The following is a 23123-nucleotide window of genomic DNA, read 5'->3' on the forward strand; positions in this document are numbered from 1 at the left end:
TATATGTTATTGAAATTCAGTTTTAACTAAAATAACTGAAAAACCAAACCAAAAATTTCGGTTTTCCTATAATTCGGTTTTGGCTCGATTTTCATTTTCTTAATTTGGTTTTTGAAATTTTGGTTTATTCAGTTCAGTTTTTAACTGAATAAATGGAATGCTCACCCCTAGCGACAAGAGGTATGTCTTCCTAATCGAACTAATTGGGTCATTTTTAGCGATATTATTATTTTTTGTATATTCTAGTGAACAAAACAAAAAACTAAAACTTTTTTTTTAGATTTTTTAGGGATATTATTCAAATAATAATGCATTGTTAGATGCTTGTTATTATTATTATTATCATTATAATTTATTATATTCTTCTTCTTTTTCTTGAAAGTACTTTTTAAAAGTACATAAAATTTAGGGGTGCTAATGGATCGGATCATGATCTGATCCAATTCCATTCCTATCATGATCTATATCGGATAATCGAATTCAGATATGGATCCCCCCTGTCTCAATCCAATATAAATGTCTTTTATTTACTTTTTTATTTATAATATATGTATATATATGTTATTTATATTGCATTTTTATAAACTTTTTATATTATTTATTTTAAAAAAACTTGTATATATATATGATGAAAATAGTTGAAACAATACTTGCATTTTTTGTTTTTCTTTATTTAAATTTTTATATTTTCTTTTCCTTTTATTAGTTAATTATTATTTTTTAAAATTAAATTAGATCATTTCAGATTCGAATATCCGACGTCTTGATCATAATTGAATTTGAATCAATATTTATAAGATCTGATTGGATCTTCGAATCGATTTCGAGTATACCCTAATTCAAATCCAATCCGATTCGTTTGCATCTCTAATAAAATTTACTCTTTAGACGTATTCTATATTATTTTGAAATAGCATTTATTACTTATTTATATTGTTTTTCATTATTTATTATTATATTATTATTTTAATGCTAGTATTTATTATTTATTATTATTATTGTTCTCATTAATGGCGGAGCCAAGTATATTGGTAGGGGTCCTAGCCCCCCATGCTTTTTGTTAAAACCATGGTTACCTAGTGGAGGTTGGGTTAGAAACATAATTCCCCCCCCCCCCCCCTCTCCCCTCCCCTAAATTTTGAACTAAAATTGTAAAGGATCTCTCTCTGAGGCTCTCCAATTCTCAAAATTTAATACAAAAACTTATTTTTTCTCGATAAAAAATCTATAATAAATCCAAACAATTTTCTCAAAACCCTATTTCTTCTTCTCCCTATCTCATTTTCTTGTTTAATCCCCCCCTAAAGAAAATTCTTAGCTCCACCACTGGTCGTCGTCATCATCATCATCATCATCATCATCATCATTATTATTATTATTATTATTATTATTATTATTATTATTATTATACCATGTGGGGCCACGTGGCATTCCACATGCATTACATGTAGATCCATATGTGTCTTGAAGTAGTAATGTGGCAAACTTCTTGAAAAAATAATATAATATTCAAAAATCAATATTTATATGGATTTGTGAAATAGGGCTAAAAATGTTATTTTTACAAAATCAAGTACTTATTAGACAAATAGCTTACTAAACATCCTCACCCCAATAAATACTTAAAATAAGTATAAATGATTTAGGAAAGAGATTGCCAAATAGCAATAAGTACTTATTTGACTAAAAAAACCAATGAGGGTGGCCCATTGGTATGTTAACTAGTTCTCTCCGATATTGACATCAAATCAATTCCTGCAATCGCTAATTTGGAAAATGAAAAAAGAAAAGAACTTATTTCTCAAATCATCTATTCACCAAACATAATCTTTTTTTTTTGAATAAACACTCTCAAACTTGATCTTAAGGCTCAGTTTAGGAGTATAAATACAAATATGTAGAGTGCAAAACCTTATATTTTGCATTATTTTACATATTTGTACTCTTTCCTAACTCAGCCTTAGTTCCGGACCTACACCAATATTAAATAAACTTATCAGTTATCAGACCCACAAACTGAATTTGTTCTTGGACTAAGTTCACGTTGACCGCACCGCACCCTGGCTCGACTCATCAGTCATTAAAACGCTTATATAAACGTCTTCTCGAACCCCCTGTTACAACCAACCGTGTTTGGGCCGTCCAAGTTCAAGCGGATTTTCTGCCCTCCACTTGGACAAAGCGCAAAATGGTTCGTGTTCATTGCGTTATTTTGTCGAACAGCTCTAGCAGTCACTCGTTCCCTTTTCTTTTAAAAGTTCTGATCCTTGCTTTTCAAATTCGTTTGTTTATTTTCTGATAATTTCAAATTCATTTGTTTGTGCTTGCAGTCAGTTACGTTGCATACAAATCTCGGCGACCTAAAGTGCGAGATCTCGTGCGACGAGGCTCCCAAAACAGCCGAGGTTCGAGCTGAAGCTCTTTTTGGAACTTCATCTGATAATTTCGGTGATATGAAACTGTTTCTTAATTATGGCTCGATAGATAAATGAAGTAGGAGCTAGATTAGATTAGAAATCTCGAATTCATCGTCTTATCTTTGCAAATACCTATTCTTCTTTCTTGTACTTTTTTTGGGTGTGTTAGTGAGCGAGTTTAGTTTGGAATTTAGGGCTGTAATATCATCGCTTTATGGTCATTACCAACTAGACAAGCAAACAAGTAGTAATTTTGAATGTCAAACAAACTAATGGTTTACGCAAACCACCAAGTAGTTGTTTGGCTTGAACCTTGAACAATCAACATAAATAACTTACATTAATGTCAGGTCCTAGTATTAGATGGGATATTTCAAATACAAACACCCGATGAATCTACTCTGGTATTTGGGATTGGTTCTTCTCACCCCAGGGGTTGTAGCTTCACCTTATTTATTTATTTATTTATTTATTTATTTTGAGAAAAGACACGGTCTTGGTGTTGCCTTTGTAGACATTTTACTTAACCATTGGCGGAACTTTACAATTCTTTGTTGTATGCTTGCTGTATCAACGATTGCTATGGACTGCTTATATCAGATACAGGTATCTGGTGCTTAGAAAGAGCTGCAAAACGAATTTATCTACCTATTACATAGTAACATTTTTATATTTTATATAAAACGTAAACGTAAAACGTAAAATGCTTAGCAACCCTGCTACAGTCTTATTTGTTCTTGTTAGGAGTCTTCTTACTAATTGCCACCTGTTTTAATCCCAACCAAACCAGCATACAAACTGGTAGGTAGCTAACCAGTTTGCAACTCACTAGGCTTACTAGCAATTTAGGTAACTATGGTATTAACTTGTAGAGCAGGTCTGATGGTTCTAGCTGTCTAAATACAATATTACATGAATCTAAACCATTATTTGCATCCAGAATATTGATTTTCAGACAGTTTCAAGTAGGTTAGAACATAAAATATGTTTGACCAAGTCAACTGCAAACTGAAACCAATACCTAACCAATTTGGGGCTTCGAGACTGTCTTAAGGATTCTGTTTGGTCCTGTCCAGTTTCCAGAACATTGGTTTAGGTTGTATTGGATCTTGAACAGTTTCGTTGGTCAGAGCCCAGCTCTCCTAAATCCTAATAGATCAGGCCATAAGAGATATCTTTGTCATCCCAAGTTGCTGACCTAATTGGTCATCGACTGATTTAGGTGTTCTTTAGACATCTATTATGGTATGCTAATTGTTATGCATGTGTTTTCATCAAGGTTCTTAACTGTGTGAACCAACTGTAGAGATTCACACTTAGATGGTTGACGTTCATGTTCTTCTCATGATCAAGGCATTGCTTTCAGGTTGTATGCATTCTGTCCAAGTAAAAGATCTTCCAGCATGTTTCTGCTTCCATGGTTAACTTTAATTTCCCTATATTATCTTCAGGTCTACCACAGGGTCCAGAATAATGTTCTCTATCATGTGACGTTATCCTGGTATTATTGTAATTGTTTATTTATTTATTTATGATTTCATTTACAGAAAGTATGACTCTTGATAGAGAACATTGAGTTGAGTTGAATTGTATGATTTCATTGGTCTCTTGGGTATTCGTTGTTACACTAGAAATGTTTGTGAGAAATTTCATCTGTAATCACTAGAATGATGTCTGTTGTCATTTCTTTATTTTAACTAAGTCATCCCCTATGGATCTGCGGCTTAACTAACTCCCTTTACAACATTCTGGAGTGTTAAGAGAACTGCTTGATCTCACATGGTCAGCTCCCTATAAATAAGGGATTCAGTCTCCCGGAGAGGGACTTTTCCCAAGACATTCTCCTTTTCACCTGATCCTATGTAAGCCTTTCCACAACATATCCTCTTCAATGTCTGAACCTCAACTTTCAGAAACCTACAGACTGTCCTTATACGGTTGTCTCACGCTCCCTTTTTGCAAGTGTTGTCCTCTCATCCTTCTTGATACAAAACATTCTTCATCAAACTATTTGATTTCTAGTCTAAAAATATAATAAAATGCAACTAAAATAACAAAACCAGTCTCTTTATATATAGACTAAAAATTTAGGAGCTTCACATAAACATGCCTGGGATTCCCTCAAGGGACTAGGTATAGAGGCAGATGGATGATCTTGTAGAAAGAGGAATGCAAGATGTTTAACATCACATTAACTACCTGAAGTGATGCAATTGGGAGAGAAGTAAACAGATTGAAAGTTTCACATGCTTGAATTATTGAGTGCTTGAATATGTTTTATGTTATGTTTGATTTTTTCTACATTTTCACCTTGAATATATTTTATATGTTATGTTTATGTATTTTAATTTGAGCTAATAGGCTTTCTTAAAACATTTAGTTCTTATAAAATTTAAGTTTGCATTTTTTAACATATTATTTTTAATTTGTTTTACATTTTTTTTAAATTTGTTATGCAATTGGGAGAGAAGTAAACAGATTGAAAGTTTCACATGCTTGAATTATTGAGTGCTTGAATATGTTTTATGTTATGTTTGATTTTTTCTACATTTTCACTTTGAATATATTTTATATGTTATGTTTATGTATTTTAATTTGAGCTAATAGGCTTTCTTAAAACATTTAGTTCTTATAAAATTTAAGTTTGCATTTTTTAATTACTTTGTTTTACATTTTTTTTAACAAAATTTGTTATGCAATTGGGAGAGAAGTAAGCAGATTGAAAGTTTCACATGCTTGAATTATTGAGTGCTTGAATATGTTTTATGTTATGTTTGATTTTTTCTACATTTTCACTTTGAATATATTTTATATGCTATGTTTATGTATTTTAATTTGAGCTAATAGGCTTTCTTAAAACATTTAGTTCTTATAAAATTTAAGTTTGCATTTTTTAATTCATATTATTTTTAATTTGTTTTACATTTTTTTTTTAAAAATTGTCTTGCTTTAAAAGGGCATGCGCTTTGCCTTTGGCACAAAAAGCCCCTTGCACTTTAAAACACTAGCTGGGTGGTTACAATGTGTTAGTTCTTATTTGTGCTTGATTTTTGGATGCAGAATTTCTTGGCTCTCTGTGCTAGTGGTTACTATGATGGTACTATATTCCACCGAAATATTAAAGGTTTTATGATCCAAGGTGGGGATCCAACAGGCACTGGCAAAGGTGGGACCAGTATTTGGGGAAAAAAGTTCAATGATGAGATACGGGAGTCTCTCAAGGTAAGGATCAAAAGTTTTCTCAATACCATGAACTACTTGCAATTACAATCACCATTTCTATTCCACAGTTATCCAACTCTGCTTGACCTTTGCCATTTTTTACACCCCCAAAGAATAATAAATAAATAAAAAGACCTAGGCCATTGCACTTTGGCTTTATGTTAGCCTCTAATAATGTATTAAAGAAATGTTAGCCTGGGGCCTAGATGTCTCCTTGCATCCAGTGAGAACTCTATATTGGTTTTGCCACCTAAGATGGTATGTTAACCTGTATCGCAAGTATAATACAAGGCATCCTCCACTTTCTTGATGCATCTGTTTGACTGCATACTGTGTGTTTTTTGGCCAATTTGGATATGTATCACAGACCACATTCTTTTGTGTTCCTCCAGGTATCTTGATTGCTACCCTGTTAATATTTGTATTGTATAGCCTTAACAGGGTCTTTTTTTGGGTATTCTAATTGGTTATTATTTTGTTCTCTATAGCATAATGCAAGAGGAATACTTTCAATGGCTAATAGTGGACCCAACACCAATGGAAGTCAGTTTTTCATCACCTATGCGAAGCAGCCACATCTGAACGGATTGTACACTGTGTTTGGAAGAGTAATTCATGGGTTTGAAGTCCTCGATCTAATGGAAAAAGTAAGTGATTTATGTTTAGGTACATAAAATGTCATTGCTTGTTATGTCTTATCCCAAGCCTAAAAAGATGATGTTCATGCAATTGCAAAAGTATAGTCACAATAGGCTTAAATCTTCTGATTAGAAGAGAACTTTTTTTCACTAATTTTATTATGAGAAAAAAATTAGAAGATACTGACTATTGTGGGTTTATGTAGACTCAAACTGGACCTGGGGATCGACCTCTTGCCGAGATCAGGTTGAACCGTGTAACCATCCATGCAAATCCACTTGCTGGCTAAGACCAATGTCATCGGAAATCTGTCTTCATTTCTCAGCTCTGACCTACCTGGACTATTTACCTTGTTGAATTCCTGGAGGGCTCAGGAAGCAATTGACACTGATTGGATAAAGCTTCTGGAATACCTTCTCACTTGTGCTTTTGATTTTATATCCAATTGTTTTGAAGGGAAAAAATTAATGAGAAGTTAGTACTTAGTAGGGGTTATTGGTGCTTAACTGTAAAATGATGTATAGCAGCAGGCTGAAAACCAAAGATATGTCCTTGCACTCCTTGACAATCTGGTAAGATCCAAGAAAAGCCCCTTCTAAGTTCAGATTGCAACCTTTCAATATAGGTATATTATGATGTTTGGTAGCTTTAATGTCCTGTATATGGTTTATCAATCCCTAAATAAATAAAGGGTAAAAGACTTAAATATACCCTGAGTTTTCATAAGTTGACTTAAACATACCCTGAGTTTTGTAAATAGACTTAAATATACCTTGTGGGCTGCCCCCAGTGGACTTAAACATATCCTCATTTCTTCTCCCATTTCATTTACCTGTTTTAATAGCCTAAAATTCCAATTTTACCGTTTGAAAATACTAGACTCTTCTAGAACAATATTTCTTGCTCTGTTTCTGACTTTATGCAACTGCATTTGCAACAGTTTTCAGATAAAGATAGGGGCCGGTGAATGAATAGCATAGTGGGGGGGGGGGGGATTAAAATAGGGGGCCGTGGTTGAGGGTAGCAATAGAAATGCAGTTCAGTGATGGTGGCGGGTTGCAGATTGAAGGAACAGGCAAAAGAGAAGCAAGAAGAGGGAAGGGGAAGAAGAGAGGGGCAGAGAGAGAAAAGAGGTGTAGCAATGAGTTGTTTTTATTTTCATTGCCACTTTTGTTATGTTCAGCGGTGAAGGATTGAAGGGGTGGAGGAAGGGAAAGAAAGAAAGAAAGAAAGATGGAGGGAGGAGGGAGAGAATGGGGAAGATGAGGCAATCTAGCTCTCTGTATTTGAACGGTGATATTTGGGAGATGAACAATATCTGGGTATTTTTTGTTCTTTTTGAAAATTTAAAGTATAATTAAAGGTAAAAAGGTATTTTTAATAGCCACAAGGTATGTTTTAGTCTATTTGAACATCAAAGGGAATGTTTAAGTAAATTTATGAAAACTCAAGTATGTTTAAGATTTTTACCCATAAATAAAAGGGTTTGAACTCTATGAGTGCCACTAGTGGTGACAAGTAGATTTTTATGCCAGTGAACCGGAGTCATTATTGTATAGGTTTTTCGTTAGGTGATATTGTATGTATTTGGTTCCGTGGGTGTATAGGCTGTTTATTTGTACCTTTTCACTTTAAACGTTTATTTGTAGTTTTTCACTTTAAACGTTTATTTATACTTTTTCACTTTAAGAGGGTGTTTGGCTCTGTTTATGTTTATTGACGGTGCCACATAGGCATCACTTCAGTATTTTCTCTCTTGTTCTTCTGCATGCATTGAAAATGAAAAAAAGTCTACTTTGGTTTTTGTGCATGCCATTTGTTTGTGGAATTTTTTTAAAGCTTCCACAAGCGGCCAGGCGTTTTTTCACTATTATGCTGATCTGGAGCTTGGTGGTACCTAATTGTCATAAGCGGTTATAATTATTGCATTTCTCGTTTTTACCAGCAAATAAAGTATAAGCGTTTATTCAATAAACATAAACGGAACCAAACGCATACTAAAGGTTTCTTGTTTTTATTTTTTGGTTGGGTTAACTTTAAATGTTTTTTACTCTCTACCTCAGATTAATACCCATTAAAGTGTATCATATCAACATTTAGTTTTAAGAAACGTTGGGGCGTTGGGGGGAACAAGAATTTGATGTTTCCCTAAATGCCTTATGCACAAAAATCAAAGTGTTTCAGTTTTCTACCATTTATTTGATAAACGGTGAAACCAAATAGTTGTTTTATTTTGTTTCATATGCAATAAATGCCAACGCCTATGTGGTGTTGATGTGGTAGCATTTTTTCAATAAACGTTCACGAAACCAAAAACATCATTTGTTCCTCTCCACTCATGGACATCCTCTCATGTTTCAAAATTTCTACTTCAAAATGTAGTGGAAATAGTTTCTGCACAATGGGAGAGGATGAAGGAGACCTCTCTTCCAATGGATTACTGCTGTATGAGGAGAAATATCTCCTGGAAGATCCCAATTTAGGTAGGCTGCCACCCTCAAGAGAGGAACTAAATAGTTGAAATGGTAAGCTTGGTCTAGATATGTGAACCTGCTAGTTTGGAGTCTTTGCTGGAGATTGAGAGGTACTATTACTTCTCTCTCCTCCAATTGAAGGGCACCCGGAAATTGGCTTCTTCTGTAAATGAAAACCACCAGCTTGGTCAAGAGAGTTCAACTTACTTTTATCATCATCACAAATTTTGCTATTTCTTTGAGAAAGAAGTGCAATAGCATTAGGTGTAGCTGCTGCCAAAGCAGCTGATAGAACAACAAGCAAATCCATGGTAGAGGGAACATGTGTATTCCCATTTGTCTTATTCAGGCTGTCTAAAGAAGCTTCTTGTGAAACACTCAAGTCAAAACTACAAGGTACAGGAAATCTTGAAGTAGAACTTCCAAAGAAGGGCAAAGCGTTAATCTTGTTAAAATTTTAATAAGTCGTTCTCTATCTGGAGTTGATGGACCATTGGCACTTTTTTCCACATTGTTATTTGTGATTGCAATGATAATTGGATCGAAAAACATTCAAAGAAATGTTACACTGTTTATGCAAATGGTGAATGTTATTGTCAATTGACCCCCTGTAATATATGTTATTGTCAATTGACCCTCTTGGAATAAAAGCCTTTTAATGTTCCATAAGATCAACAAAGTTGATGTTCCATCATAAATTGAATGGTTAATTGACAATATATAATATGTCTTAGCATAAATTAAATAATAAATAGTACTTATTAAAACTATTCATTTGTATTTTATTTTGTCCATCGATTTTACTTCTTGTTATGATCTTATTGCTGAATCTAGATTTCGATCTCATAACATTTTAGCCATGTATTGGGAATAACTTTCAATTAGACCTATTCATGGATTGGACTTAGTTTGGCTTTTATCAAAATTCTAATAGGTCCAGCTTAAAGCTTGAGCATAAACAGTGTAACGTTAAGCCTGAAGTCCAACTCATGGGCAAATCTACTTTTCATGAATGAATACAAGTATGAAGATGTTTCCAATCCCATGAATGAATACTCCAATGCATGGAAGCCATTATTGTGAGGCCCATTATGCAAAACATCATAAAAATGATTTGACTTTTGACACAAAAATTATATGGGCACACCAAATCTCACGGGTTATTTAATTTGGTATGGCCACACCACATTTTGGATCCAATGATGTGCATAGGGTTAGGACTGTTATCGGATTGGACTTAGGATCGGATGCAGCCGATGATTACTGATAGCATACATCCGAATCCGATTGGATATAAAGACTCGGATTTGAATCCAGATCCTAATGGACTCGGATTGGATTCGGATTTAATTTGACTCTGCTACAAAATTTTTAAAATATCAGAAATATTGAAAGTTTTATTTATTTTTAATATTTATATATAATAAATTAATATAAATATAACTCACTAAATTTATTATATACATAAATTCACATATAATATAATATATAAAATATATTTTTATAATTTTAAATATAATTATATAAAACTTATATATTAAAATTAATAAATGTTATATTATAGTCGAATTTGGATTTTAATCGAATCAGATGTGATCAAATCCAAATCCAGTCCGATTATTAAGTGGATGTAGATTGTAACATCCGAATCCGATCTGATTACATATATAAATTATCTGAATCCGAGATAATGGGATCGAGTCCCAGATTTTCGGGTACCATTGACAGTCCTACATAGGGTATTTGATGGAAATGTATGAAAGGTAAACCCAAATTTAGTGTGGATATCCTGCACATGTCTTCTTACACATTTTCCTGCACAACCTATCAGAGTGATACACGTCAACATCCTGCGGATTAAAAAATTTATAAGTGAGAAACATTAAATACCACCACACGGTTAATGGCTTAACATGGAAAGATGCTCTGTTTAAAGGTTATCTTTAAAAACACATTAAAATAAAAGTTATACAACAAAAGAGAAATAGCGATGAAAATAAATCTGTGTTTTCTTAGAAAGTTTCCCCAAAGGCGATGTTGCCAATAATTTAGGAGCTTATGATAGATAACTACAGTTTTGATCTTGAAAGCATGATCAAACTAATGAGCTAGTAAAGGGGAGAAGAGAAAAAAATGAAAAGCAGGGCAAGAGAAAAGAGCATTGAGAGAGAGAGAGAGAGGATTGTTTACTAGCTACAATGATGGCAGTGATTGGAATGGAAACTTTTCATCCCTTCCTTTCTCTCTCTCTGGTTTGATCATCAACAAGGAAGAAAGAGAGGAGACCCATCTCTCTCTCCTTCTTCTTCTTCTCCCAACACCACTCTGCCTCTGTTTTTCTCTATTTTATCCATTCAATCTTATATCTTTTGCAATTATTCCATTTATATAATAAAAATCATGTCATCCTCGGAGTAAAAGATTACAAAAAAATTAGGGATGAGTTCAATGGCATCAATCTTTCGTGGTCTTTCAACAAAAACCCTATCATCCAGGTTTCAGATTACCACTCCTATTCTACTGTCGATGATAGCTTTCTACACACTCACATTCCATAAAGCGTCGCCTGAAACTTATCAATGGCTCCCTCTTTTTTTGTTTCAATGAATTTTAAATTTTAGAAATTTTGGGAAACAAAGAACGGAAGTAAATTCATTCTGGTTAAATTATTCGCACGCACAAATCCTTTAACCCATATAACGTTAACGTGTCTCACTTTAATAGGTTGTGCAGGGAAACGGAAATGTATAGAAATAAATGTACAGGATATCCGGACTCAAAAAACAGAGTGTTTATTTTCACTTTTAAATAAATGCTTGTGACGACCTCTTTTCATGAGTAAAGGTGGAATGTTTCAACCTGACCAAGTCATTGCCTCATTGGGAATAATAGAAAACAAAATATTTTAACACAAATTATACCCAGTGTTTTCGGGGTGGTTATACTTAAGGGCTTGAAATTTCAAGTGTGATCAGGGTTTTTAAAATTGGATCGGATAAGGAACCGTTATGGATCCAATTCCTGAGTTGAATGATCAATTGTTCAGATTGAATAGATGACCTGATCTAACAAAAATATTAAAAAAAATGCAAAAAAAAAAACCATTTTTTGAGTTGATGATTCGATCGCTCAAGTCAATGATTCGCTGACTAAATCAATGATTTTTGGCTAATGGTTTGGAATGAAACGGAACAAATCAGATGAATGATTCCTGGGTTTTCTAGTCTGACCATCTGGCCCGATCATTTGAAAACATTACCTTCAACTTCTCAAAATATATACCCAAGCCTAACCATGGGATTTCCATCAGTTATTTTGCACTAAACATTTTAAAATCTCAAAACTGCCCTTCTTTTCCCCTTTTCGTTCTTATGTTTGAAAAATCACACATTGAAGCAATGTGTTGAACTAATGGGTATAATGATTGTGCAATCTTGCCCCCTTTTTCTAACAACAATTAATGAAGCTTACTTCATGTCTCCATTTCTATAAATAGTAGCATGAGAAATGAGAAATGAGAGATTTGTTTGAAATTAACATAAATTTTAATAAATAATCAAACAAATAATGAATGCAATCTCCACTCCAAAGTTCGTAACTTTTAGAGATTATTAAGTTTTTGAGCTATATATCTTTTTGGGTTCGACTACAATATAGAAAAAATAATTGACTAATAAATCGAAATCACAAACGTGAAAATAAATAAGGTATTATTTATCAAAATTCATGGATGGATTTTGATCGGTCAAAACTCTTTCCATATCATATCTTTTCTGCATCATAGATTTTCTCTTTGTTTTTTTATTTATCTCAGTATAATCATTATGCCCTCCTAATTCCTATATTGTCTCGGTTATTTTTTTCCAAATTTATGATAATGATCTTATCTAAATTAATAAATAACGGGCACTTTGATAAATTTATCACCCACATTGGTTTATTGGTTCAGAGTGTATATTTGAAAGAATTCGAACATATTGATGAGAGATGTTCACAATTCACGGTGTGAAAGTACAGGGTACCTATGTAATTTATCCTAATTTTTAATTGGAGAAAGTGTTGTAAACGAAAGCCAAGCGAAAGATGTATTGATTCCATTGCCGTCGGAATCGCGCCATTAACCAAATTTTATATTTGTTGAGTGCGAACTGCGAAGGAAAAGGAATGATTTTCAGTGGTCAGCTCCACTCGCAATTGCAGAACCGGCGGCCGCTTTTCTCACCTTTTTTCTCTAAGAATGTTCCAACACCAAGTTCTCGTCTTCTTCTTTTGCCCCAAAAAAGCTTCACTTTGCCCTCAGGTCTCTCTCTCTCTCTATATGTGTGTGTTCATATTCATAAGTTCAAGCAATTTCATCACCTTCAGTTCTTTGTGCAGTCTTCCATTCTGTAGACCATCCAGGTTCGATCTGCTGGAGTTCTAAACGTAAGTCTTCCCCTGTTAACTTTTGTTCCATATCTTCGTTTTCCTCTAATACTGTCAAGTGTAAAATAAACAGCTCGGGGTTCTAAAGCTTCACATAGGAGATGTGTATCAGAGAATTTCTCCAGTTCTTTCGAACTCGATCGGGTGCCAGAAAATATTTCCGGGCCGATTCAGGTGCTGTATTTGAACTGTCCTGTAAATTTAAGAATTCTGTATCGCTTATTATTGCATGAATATTTGTAAAGTACCGTTTGGTTTTGGCCCTAGGTTAAATTTTGTTTTTATAACCTGTTCAGAAGATTGAAGGAAAGGGCACCGTTCTGGATATCCTAGAGGGAGCTAACTCTATTCTGCCACATGTAGTCCTTGCAAGTACAGTGTTGGCTCTTATATTTCCACCTTCTTTCACATGGTTTACAAACAGGTAATGGAAGACGTTTTTTTTTCCTATTTTTACACGAATTGGGTGCTTACCGAATTGTGAATTGGATTGTTTCTTGTTTTGTTTTCACCTGCTCAGCAATTCTTTTAATGGATTTTCATGGCTAATTTGTTCGCTTTTTCCTGTTTATTGTGCTTGATAGATGCAAATCGTCGCCTACGCAACTAGAATTAAAATACGATATTTTATGAATTTCAGACAAGTGAATATGTTGAGATGCAGGGTTACGCACTTATGATCTATATTGGACCTTATTTGACACATCTATGGAAATATCTATTATCTTCTTTTATGCCATGCACCTTTTCTCTCTACAGAAGCAATATGGTTGGGGGGGGGGGGGGGGGCATGCATGGACCAATCCACATATTTCCACAATAAATAACACAATTTATTGGCATTAGGGAGGATAAATAACATAATTTCCTTTGGCTTCCCAAGTGTTTGGATCATGGTGAAAACAAATTTAGGATAGAAAAGCGTTCCTGAATTCATTATTTGGTTCCAAAAAACAGGTGTACAGAATATTAGAAGTAGGAGACTTTATGCCATGCTTTTCTGTTGGTTCGATGGATAATAGGATGACTAGTAGAACTGCTCATTCCACTATACTGGATTGTGGAATATGCACTGCTTTTTCCACTCCTGTCCTGCGGTCCAATTACAGCCTACAGAATATACTGATGCCTTTCTATGATTAAATTGATACAAAGATGATATTTCTATGAAAACAACATTAATATTATGTTCTACCACAATGAAAAACCATGTAGTGATCAAACCAAAGTAACTCTTACTCCTGCTTACCTTGAAAATGACACCTTGCCTACCAGGAAAAGAAAGAAAGAAGTATCTTATTACCTGTCGATACATTGCTGTATAACATAATTCAGTCAGACCCAACATCATGAAGTTTCATTTTGTAAAGGTTTCTGGTTTATGAAATCATTCAGTGGCCTCCAAAGCCACCAATTTCAGAGAAAGAAGTTGGAAATTGGCTAAGGAGTTAAATTTTACCCAAATGAACTTGACATTCTTGTATTATATTCATGTAAAACTAATATGCAAATAAAATTAACCAAACTGATTTGGTTATAAATCATTTCCAGATATTATGCACCAGCTCTTGGATTTCTGATGTTTGCTGTTGGGGTGAACTCAAGTGAAAAGGATTTCATTGAAGCATTCAATAGACCGGCAGCTATTTTTGCTGGATATGTTGGTCAGTTCATCATGAAGCCTCTCCTGGGATACTTGTTTGGAACAATTTCTGTAACAGCTTTCCATCTTCCGACTTCCCTAGGTGAGAAGTTCTGTTTATTTCATTTGTTTTCCTCCCCTGTGGCAAAAGAAAAGGATGCTATCTTACTGATTATGGATTTCTGAATTAGGTGCTGGGATCATGTTAACATCTTGTGTTAGTGGGGCACAGCTCTCAAATTATGCAACCTTTCTAACTGATCCACCAATGGCTCCTCTGAGCATTGTCATGACATCATTATCCACCGCAACGGCAGTTTTTGTAACACCAATGTTATCTCTGTTACTTATTGGGAAGAGGTTGCCTGTTGATGTAAAAGGGATGGTCTCCAGTATAATGCAGATTGTAGTTGCACCTATTGCTGCAGGCCTGCTTTTGAATAGGTGACTGGCTGACTGCATCTGTTTTGCATTTTCTCCTTCCTAGAGTTTTTTTTTCCCTCAAGTTCTTCACATTACCTTTTTTTTTTTTTTTTTTTTAATTCTGGAACCTTGCACATAAATATTTGGTTGGTTCCCTGAGGTTTCTAGTGCCCATGCACTCGTCAGTTCTAGTTAGTTCATAAACTAAACTACTCTCTGTCTTCACATAATTTGGTTGATTCTGACATTGTTTCTTGTTTCGTCTCTATGAATAAAAGGTTCCTTCCCCGGATTTGTGATGCCATTAGACCAATATTGCCTCCACTGTCAGTGTTTGTAACAGCTCTTTGCGTTGGTTCTCCGCTGGCAATAAACATTGATGCAGTTTTGTCACCCTTTGGAATGACCATCCTAATGCTCATAATTGGATTTCACCTATCATCATTTGTTGCTGGATATGTTCTTTCTGGCCTTTTCTTCCACAGGGATCCTGATGTGAAAGCTCTGCAAAGAACGTTGTCCTTTGAGACAGGTTTTACTTATTTTCCCTTTACTTCTTATACTAATACTTTAACATGTTAGATCCAAAATAGCATTTTGGTAATGGTCTACCGGATTCTTTCTTTCGCAGGTATGCAAAGCAGTCTTCTAGCACTTGCACTTGCAAACAAGTTTTTCCAGGATCCCCTCGTAGGTGTACCCCCAGCCATCTCGGTAAGTCAAATTACTTTTCCTATCAGCTGATTTTTATGTTGAAAAGAAATTTCCTCTCTGCATAAATTGTTAACTTTCCAGACATGGGTGTTGTCGGATAGATGTGTGATTGGCTCAAGCAGTCATGAATTTGTGGTTGTAAATCTCAATATTCACCAACTTTTACATAACTGTACCCACAAAAAATTATATCACTTAAGATAATCCTTTTTGGTAGTAAATGTAATGGGAACTGGGTAAAATCTTTCAGTATTTTGACAAATATGTATCACTATCAACTGGCAACTGCTAAATTGTTTGCTCTACATGCATCGCTTGAACAATGTTCAAATATCTAGATGATCAATTATATCCACCTTGTGCATTTGAAAGTGTCAAGGGTTTCTCGAGATTGGAACATGGAAATCTATATGTCACTGATTGGATAAATGACATCACGGAAGCACAAATCTATCCATACCTATACTACTATTAAAAGTATGAATGAGAGTGTGAAATTTTTGTATGATTAAAATACCCTTATATTTGAATTTGGTCTCTCTCTAATTGTGAGGTTAGAAAATGTAATTTTAACCATTACTTTTTATCTCATTCAATTTTATCTCATTAAGTCTTATATATAACTTATATAAGGTATTAATTTCTTATCTTTCTTATTCATCAATTTTTTTTCTTATCTTTCTTATTTAATCCAATATTTTTTTAATTTGGTTCCTCTCTAATTGTAAGGATATAAATGTAATTTGAACTACTACTTTTCACCTCATTCAATTCACTTTCATTAACTCTTATGTTTAAGTTTATTCATAAAAAAAAGTTTTATGCTTAAGTCATTACCTTTCTCTCTCATTGAATGAAATTATTTTTATTGATAATGGAATTACAAAAAATCGAAAAAAAAACTATAGAAAAATTTGGGACATCTCTAATACTTTACATTATTCATATTAAAGAAAAATAAGTGTGATAAACAAGAAAATTGCTTTTATTTATGATGGAAACAAAATACAAAATTTAAAACTAAACCAAAAGTGAAATTGTTCTTCTACTTGGTGGTAGATCAACAATTTAACCTTTTAGGTCAAATGTGTTTACCCTTGTTGTCATAATTGAGTAAATTTAAAAATAAAACCCAAAAAATACATGTTTTGTAGAAAATGTTTAGACACATCTCTAATATTTTATATCAATCACATTGAAGGCAAACAAGTGTAATAAAGAACTTTTTTTTATTGATGATGGAAATACAATACACAATTTAAAACCAACACAAAAATGAAATTGTTTTCCTATTGCTATTTGTTGGTGGGTCAATAGTTCAACCTTTTGAGTTAAATGTGTCAACCCTTGATTCTATAATTAAATAATAAAAATTAAAAGATAAAAAACAAAAATTACAAGAAAATACAACAAAGGTTGTAAAAAAAAATCGGAAAGATAACTATTACTATCACCATCATCATCATCATTTAAAATTACTAGGTGCACATTTACTAGTACATTTTTTCATCAAATTTACTAGTACGTATAAAGATAGAAAGTTGGTGCTAAGTTCAAAAGTTTTCTCAAAGTATGAACTTGAATCCCGGCTTATTTATTGTATATTTCTCCACCGATTGTATGCTTAATTTGTCAAAGAAAGGAAGAAAAAGGAACTTCAAATATTGACAAGAAAATGAAGGCTTTTTCACTAAGGCTATGTTTGGTTTGAAGGAAAAGGTAGGGAAAGGAAGGGAAAAACAGGGAAACCTGTACAAGGTTTGTAAAGGCTTCCTTACCTTTCCCTTCCTTTCCCTGCATATTCCTTCAAACCAAACATTGCCTAATGGCAATTGAAATTTATGATGAAGAGTAGAAGTTTAAGGTTGGACATAATTAGATGGATCTTCACTGTCTTTCAGGCATCTTATTTTGGTTGAAATTTCAAACTTGTTTTGCCTTTTGTCTCTGCATTATGGTACTAGGGAACTATTACAGAAAGATAATGCATTTATTAATAACATAGAAAAAGAGGCAAGTCAGCTTGTGTTCTTTCCTGTAAAATGTGGACTTTGGCAGTTTGGCTGACTAAAGAGTAAAAAAATACTTGCTGCCTTGCTGGCTGAAATATTTCGCATGTTACTGTCATTTCCTTCTCCTGCATTTGGAAAGCTATGGAGTTCCTCTTAGACAACACTTGCCATTACGGTGATTTGCAGGTTGTAATCATGTCTTTGATGGGATTTTCGCTAGTCATGCTGTGGGCTAAGAAAAGAAATTAGAGTGATGAAGCAATAATAAAACAATTGATTCCTTCCTTAATTTGACAAGTTGCATTCTACTAGAGAGGTTTTTTCATGTGCCAATAGGTGTTACGACATATATTTTGTATTTGTTTTGAATTGTAAAATAGCTTTAAAAGATCATTTGGAATCATTTAGTATTTTGAAGATTTTTTTTTTTTTTTTTGTTATTTGAGCGAGTCAAGCCCAGCGACCAAAATGGTTTTATGTCCGGTCCAAATCTGATACACTGGTTCCAAGTGTGATTCTCCAGATTAGGTTGTGATGATGATAGTGATGATGAGGATTTAGCCACTTATGCCTTGTGGGACTACCATCTGTGTTGAATCACCATGGCCACTCGTTGGTTTGAAGACTCAGTCAAAAAAAAAGATGAACGGGAGTATCAAGATTCAAGAGCTTCAATCACTGCATATTTATTATTTAACCATTCTCGCCCATACCCTGGTGGCGGAGACCTTTGTTCCGCTCGTCGGTATTCACATTTCACTGCAACAGAAGGACTGTTAAGGTCGTCTCCAATCTACATGACAGTCAAAGCTTTGCAACAGTCTGGTTTACTCAACGAGAGCCTTATGCTTTGTTGCTTGATGGGATTTGTTCTTCAATTTCATACTTTGTCCCATGGTGCCAGTTTTCATTCAAAGTCGGTTTAAACTGGGGGATGGGCATCTCACGTTGCCTCGTATTGGGGATTGAAATTCGAACAGCCATCTGGGCTAGGGAATGGCATGGCACTATCAGAATTTCCAGAAATGCAGAAGATCAAAAGGAGGCTTATTTCTGTAATCAGCCATGATTCAGAGTGATTGCTGTTCAAGGAATTTAATTAGGTTCTGTGGAAAAACCAGAGCTTCAAGGGATGACAAAGTTTCGGGCTCTAATCTAAGGGAGAACATTTGGGATGATAGGAATTGCTTTGGTTGCCACATGGGCAGATGATCTCCCTTGGCGTCACCTCTCAGAAATTATGATGTTCGTACTCCTTAGTCCATACCAGAAACCGACTGAGGGACTAAGGGTTCATTATATGTTCCAGACCTTCAAGTTGGATTGAACCAAAATTGAAATTAGTGATTTGGTTTAAAATTTCAATTTACGGTTTTGGTCCCTTTTGTTTTAAAATTTCAATTCGAATTCGGTTCTATTAAGGCTGATCTGAATTCAATACATTTATAATTGGATCGAATATAATCTGAGTTGGTTCAATTTAAACATAAACGCTCATATATACATAAAATTCATATATCTACGAGTAAAGTTGGCCTAAATGTTGTATTTTCAATAAATATAGGTAATTTTTAATTCATTTTGTTCATAAAATATTATATTAAAGTCATTATTCGTTTATTGTATTAATAATATATAATATTTCGTCATTTTAGTCTATTTTATTTATACTATTTAATATATAATGTGAATTCTATTTGAATCCGCTAGGTATCCAATCGATATGAGATTCAAATCCGAATTTAAATGAATCAAAGTTGAATCTACCTATATCCTATTCAATTGAATTCATTGTAGCCCTAGTATATTATAAATTGAATTATTATATTATATTATATATATATATATATATATATATATATTGGACGTTCTAATTGGGTTAAGTCATATAGCCTAAATTGTATATTGTTTGATCATTATAATTTTCTAATCTGGTTTTCTGGACTAGATTGTAAACCCTCTTAGCTCTGATTTTTCCCCCCACCTTTGACTTCTTTTTTCATAGAATTTCACTTTTGTCACTCAAGTCTATGCTTTTTATGGGGGTATTTTGGTAATTATATCACCAATCTATATCTATATCAATGCTACTATTAAAAGTTTGAATGAGGCCTAGATTATAGAATTTTTTACTAAAATACCCTTATTTTTTTAACTTGGTCTGCCTATTATGAGGGCGAAAAACATAATTTGAACTACTATTTTTATTAAATTCAATATATACTCCGTCATTAAGTCCTATATTTAAGGTATTAACTCCTATTTATTTTCATTAAATCTTATATTTATGGCACATTAAATAAATGAGCTTTATGGATTTTTCTTGACTAAAACATCCCTATTTATAAATTTAGTCTCTCTTTAATTGTGTGGGCAAAATATGTAATTTAAAATAATATTAATTTTCACTTCATTAAATTCCATCTTGTATTAATTCTCATTCTCTCTTCTTACATAATTTAGTTGAATCATTTTTGCTTCTCACTAATAAATTCAACAAATTAAATCTATATTCAAAACTAACATGAAAAATAATTAGATAAACCATCCTTTTGTCTAAAAGGCAAGTAAATAGTTCAATCACCTGCATCAAATGGGTTAACCATGGTTTAAAGTATTGATACAATACTTGATACGATACGCCCTGTATCGAGCAAACTGTATCGTATCTTTTGAAAACAATACGATCTGAAACACAAAAATGAAATTGCTTTCTTTCAAGTCTAATAGGCCGGCACATGATGCCATAATTATATAGTAAAAACTTAAAAAAAAATAGATAGAAATAAAAATATAGAAAACACAAATACCTGTCTACAAAATTTGTGCATATCTCTAATATTATATATTTATCATAATAAACAAAAATGAGTATGATGAATTAGAAGATTTATATTAACAATGAAAGTTCTATACTACTATTAAAAGTGTGAATAAGGTCTAGATTCTGGATTTTTTACTAAAATACCCTTCTTTTTCTAATTTGTTCTACCTTTATTATGAGGGTAAAAACATAACTTAAACTACTACTTTTATTAAATTCATTATATTCCTCACCATTAAGTTCTATATTTAAGATATTAATTTTCATTTTCAATCATTAAATCTTATATTTAACACACATTAAATAAATGATCTTTGTGGACTTTTCTTGACTAAAACATCCATACTTATGAATTTAGTCCCTCTTTAACTATATAGGTAAAAAATGTAATTTAAAGTACTATTAATTTCCACTTTATTAAATTCCCTTTCTTTTAGGTATTAGCTCTCATTCTCTCTTCTTATATACTTTTGTTAGAAGTATTTTTGTTTTTCACTAGTAAATTATATAAATTAATCAATATCCAATATTTTAAATTGTTCAAAACCAACAAGGAAAATAATTAAACAAACAACCCTTTTATTTGAATGACAAGTAAGTAGTTTAACCATCCACATCCAACAAGTTAACCAATGTTCTCAAAGTTTAACAATAAAAATTAAAAAATAAATATAAATAAAAATATTATAAAAAAATATAAAAATTTGTGAAAAAATAGGCACATCTCTAATATTATCTATTTATCATATCGGGCAATAATAAGCATTCTAAATAAAAGTACTTTCTTTCCATAGAAATGAAGTATAAGATTTAAAATTGACCCAAAAATGAAACTATTTTCCTATTCAAATGGTGGGTCAGCGGTTCAAACTTTTAGGTCAAATGGATCAATCCATGATATCATAAATAAATAATAAATGTTGACCCAACTCGTAATATAGGTAGGCTTCACTTGAGCCCTAATTGATCTAACTCGTAATTTTAGATAGGTTAGCTTCGATTTTCAATCATCGACATAGGCCTAGGCCTAGGCTCAAAAGTTTGGGTCTTTTTATTTTTTTAGGTTGGGCCCAAGCTCAAGCCTTAGAGTAGCTAAAATTGGTCCTGATTATATACATATACATACATAGCACATATTTTCATACATGCATGTACATGCAATTGTACAAATACAATTTATGTCAAATTTTGTCATGGGGCTAATTAAAAGAGCTAAGTCCAAGACTGACCCAAGTGCACCAAATTTCATTATAGGTTGGGCCCAAGTTGGACAAATCAAGCTCGACTTTGATCTAAAGACTTAGGTCCAATTCATAGGGTTGGGTCTGGGTTAAGATTAAATTCAGTCCAACCTACTTGACACACACCATAATGGTCCAATCGTTTGAGTAAATAGGTTAATCAATGTTGTCATAATTAAATAATAAAAACTTAACAAAAATAAGTGTGATAAACAATAATTATTTTTAGATTTAATATGTAAATGGAATAAAAAAAAGTTAAAATTGCCCAAAAATGAGATTGATTTTTTTTAGTCAAATCATCCAGAACATAATTCCATAATTATATAATAAAATTTAAAAAATAAATAGAAAACACAAAAATTTGTGCACGTATCTAATATTATATATTTATTAAATTAAACAAAAATAAATATAGGAAATAAGAAATATTTTTATTAATAATGAAAATAAGATGTAAAATCTAAATCCACTAGCACACCATGCTTTGATTATATATCTTTTTTTAAATGGTTTTAATAAGGATATTGAAAGTATTAATGTTATCTGCAATTGTTATTTGCAATACACGTATATTTACTAGTGAAATATAAAATCTAAATCCACCATCACACCTACTTTGATTATTTATCCTTTTTAGATGGTTTAATGATATTAAAATTTAATGTTATATTCTTGAAAGGTAATTAAAAGTGTGGAAATTCTTCCTACCTATGAGAGGGAAAGTTCCTAGATAGCTACAATTCCATCTTGTTGTATGTCATGGTTTCTTTCCCTTTTGGCTAAATTGGCATCGAGACTTGCTAATGACTCCTAGAGTTTATGGGCTGGAACATTAAAAGCAAAATACTATCCTAATTTCCATTTTCTTTATGGCTCTAAAAAAGGTCTCAATATTAGGGATGGAAAAGTGTGATGGAAGGAAAGAAAATTCTAGATAGTGGAGTAGTCAGAAAAATCAACAAGGGGTAATAGGTTAATCTCTGGTATGATCCTTGGACTCCAGGATTGGAAAGTTATAAACCTCTTGAGCCTCAAACCTTGGAATCACTAGACCAAAAAAGTGGCTACCCTAATCAACAAAAGAGGC

The 23123-nt window shown here is 32.9% G+C and overlaps 2 protein-coding genes across 5 annotated transcripts; both read left to right on the forward strand.

The window, feature by feature from the left end:
• Positions 1-1928: 1928 nt before the first annotated feature.
• On the forward strand, positions 1929-6882 carry LOC148880196 (Cyclophilin-like peptidyl-prolyl cis-trans isomerase family protein). The gene is made up of 5 exons (XM_088962028.1): positions 1929-2191; positions 2331-2405; positions 5478-5639; positions 6128-6286; positions 6484-6882. Exons 1-5 carry the CDS (start codon positions 2189-2191, stop codon positions 6565-6567), a joined length of 483 nt encoding a protein of 160 aa, XP_088818154.1. The 5' UTR covers positions 1929-2188; the 3' UTR covers positions 6568-6882.
• A 5799-nt stretch (positions 6883-12681) lies between these two features.
• LOC148880197 (putative sodium/metabolite cotransporter BASS5, chloroplastic) lies at positions 12682-19333 on the forward strand. Of its 4 annotated transcripts, none has more exons than XM_088962029.1 (9): positions 12682-13052; positions 13130-13177; positions 13251-13351; positions 13474-13601; positions 14729-14922; positions 15011-15263; positions 15521-15774; positions 15874-15956; positions 18155-19333. In XM_088962029.1, exons 1-9 carry the CDS (start codon positions 12917-12919, stop codon positions 18215-18217), a joined length of 1260 nt encoding a protein of 419 aa, XP_088818155.1. In that variant the 5' UTR covers positions 12682-12916; the 3' UTR covers positions 18218-19333. The 4 variants fall into 4 exon arrangements, with proteins under 4 accessions (XP_088818155.1, XP_088818156.1, XP_088818159.1 ...); XM_088962030.1 differs by having other exon boundaries at positions 12701-13052; positions 13477-13601; XM_088962033.1 differs by having other exon boundaries at positions 12718-13052; positions 13477-13601; positions 18492-19333.
• Positions 19334-23123: the final 3790 nt, after the last annotated feature.

This window comes from Nelumbo lutea, chromosome 1 (assembly GCF_056320005.1).
Source record: "Nelumbo lutea isolate HS-2025 chromosome 1, American lotus-T2T, whole genome shotgun sequence".
NCBI lineage: Eukaryota > Viridiplantae > Streptophyta > Magnoliopsida > Proteales > Nelumbonaceae > Nelumbo > Nelumbo lutea.

Bases quoted from the DNA above. Each gene is read 5' to 3' on its own strand.
- LOC148880197 (XM_088962029.1), top strand. From the start codon at position 12,917: ATGATTTTCAGTGGTCAGCTCCACTCGCAATTGCAGAACCGGCGGCCG. The intron at 15,264-15,520 runs GTGACTGGCTGA...TATGAATAAAAG, and splicing joins GCAGGCCTGCTTTTGAATAG to GTTCCTTCCCCGGATTTGTG. The intron at 15,957-18,154 runs GTAAGTCAAATT...GGTGATTTGCAG, and splicing joins GTGTACCCCCAGCCATCTCG to GTTGTAATCATGTCTTTGAT.
- LOC148880196 (XM_088962028.1), top strand. The intron at 2,406-5,477 runs GTTCGAGCTGAA...TTTTGGATGCAG, and splicing joins AGGCTCCCAAAACAGCCGAG to AATTTCTTGGCTCTCTGTGC. The intron at 5,640-6,127 runs GTAAGGATCAAA...TGTTCTCTATAG, and splicing joins AGATACGGGAGTCTCTCAAG to CATAATGCAAGAGGAATACT.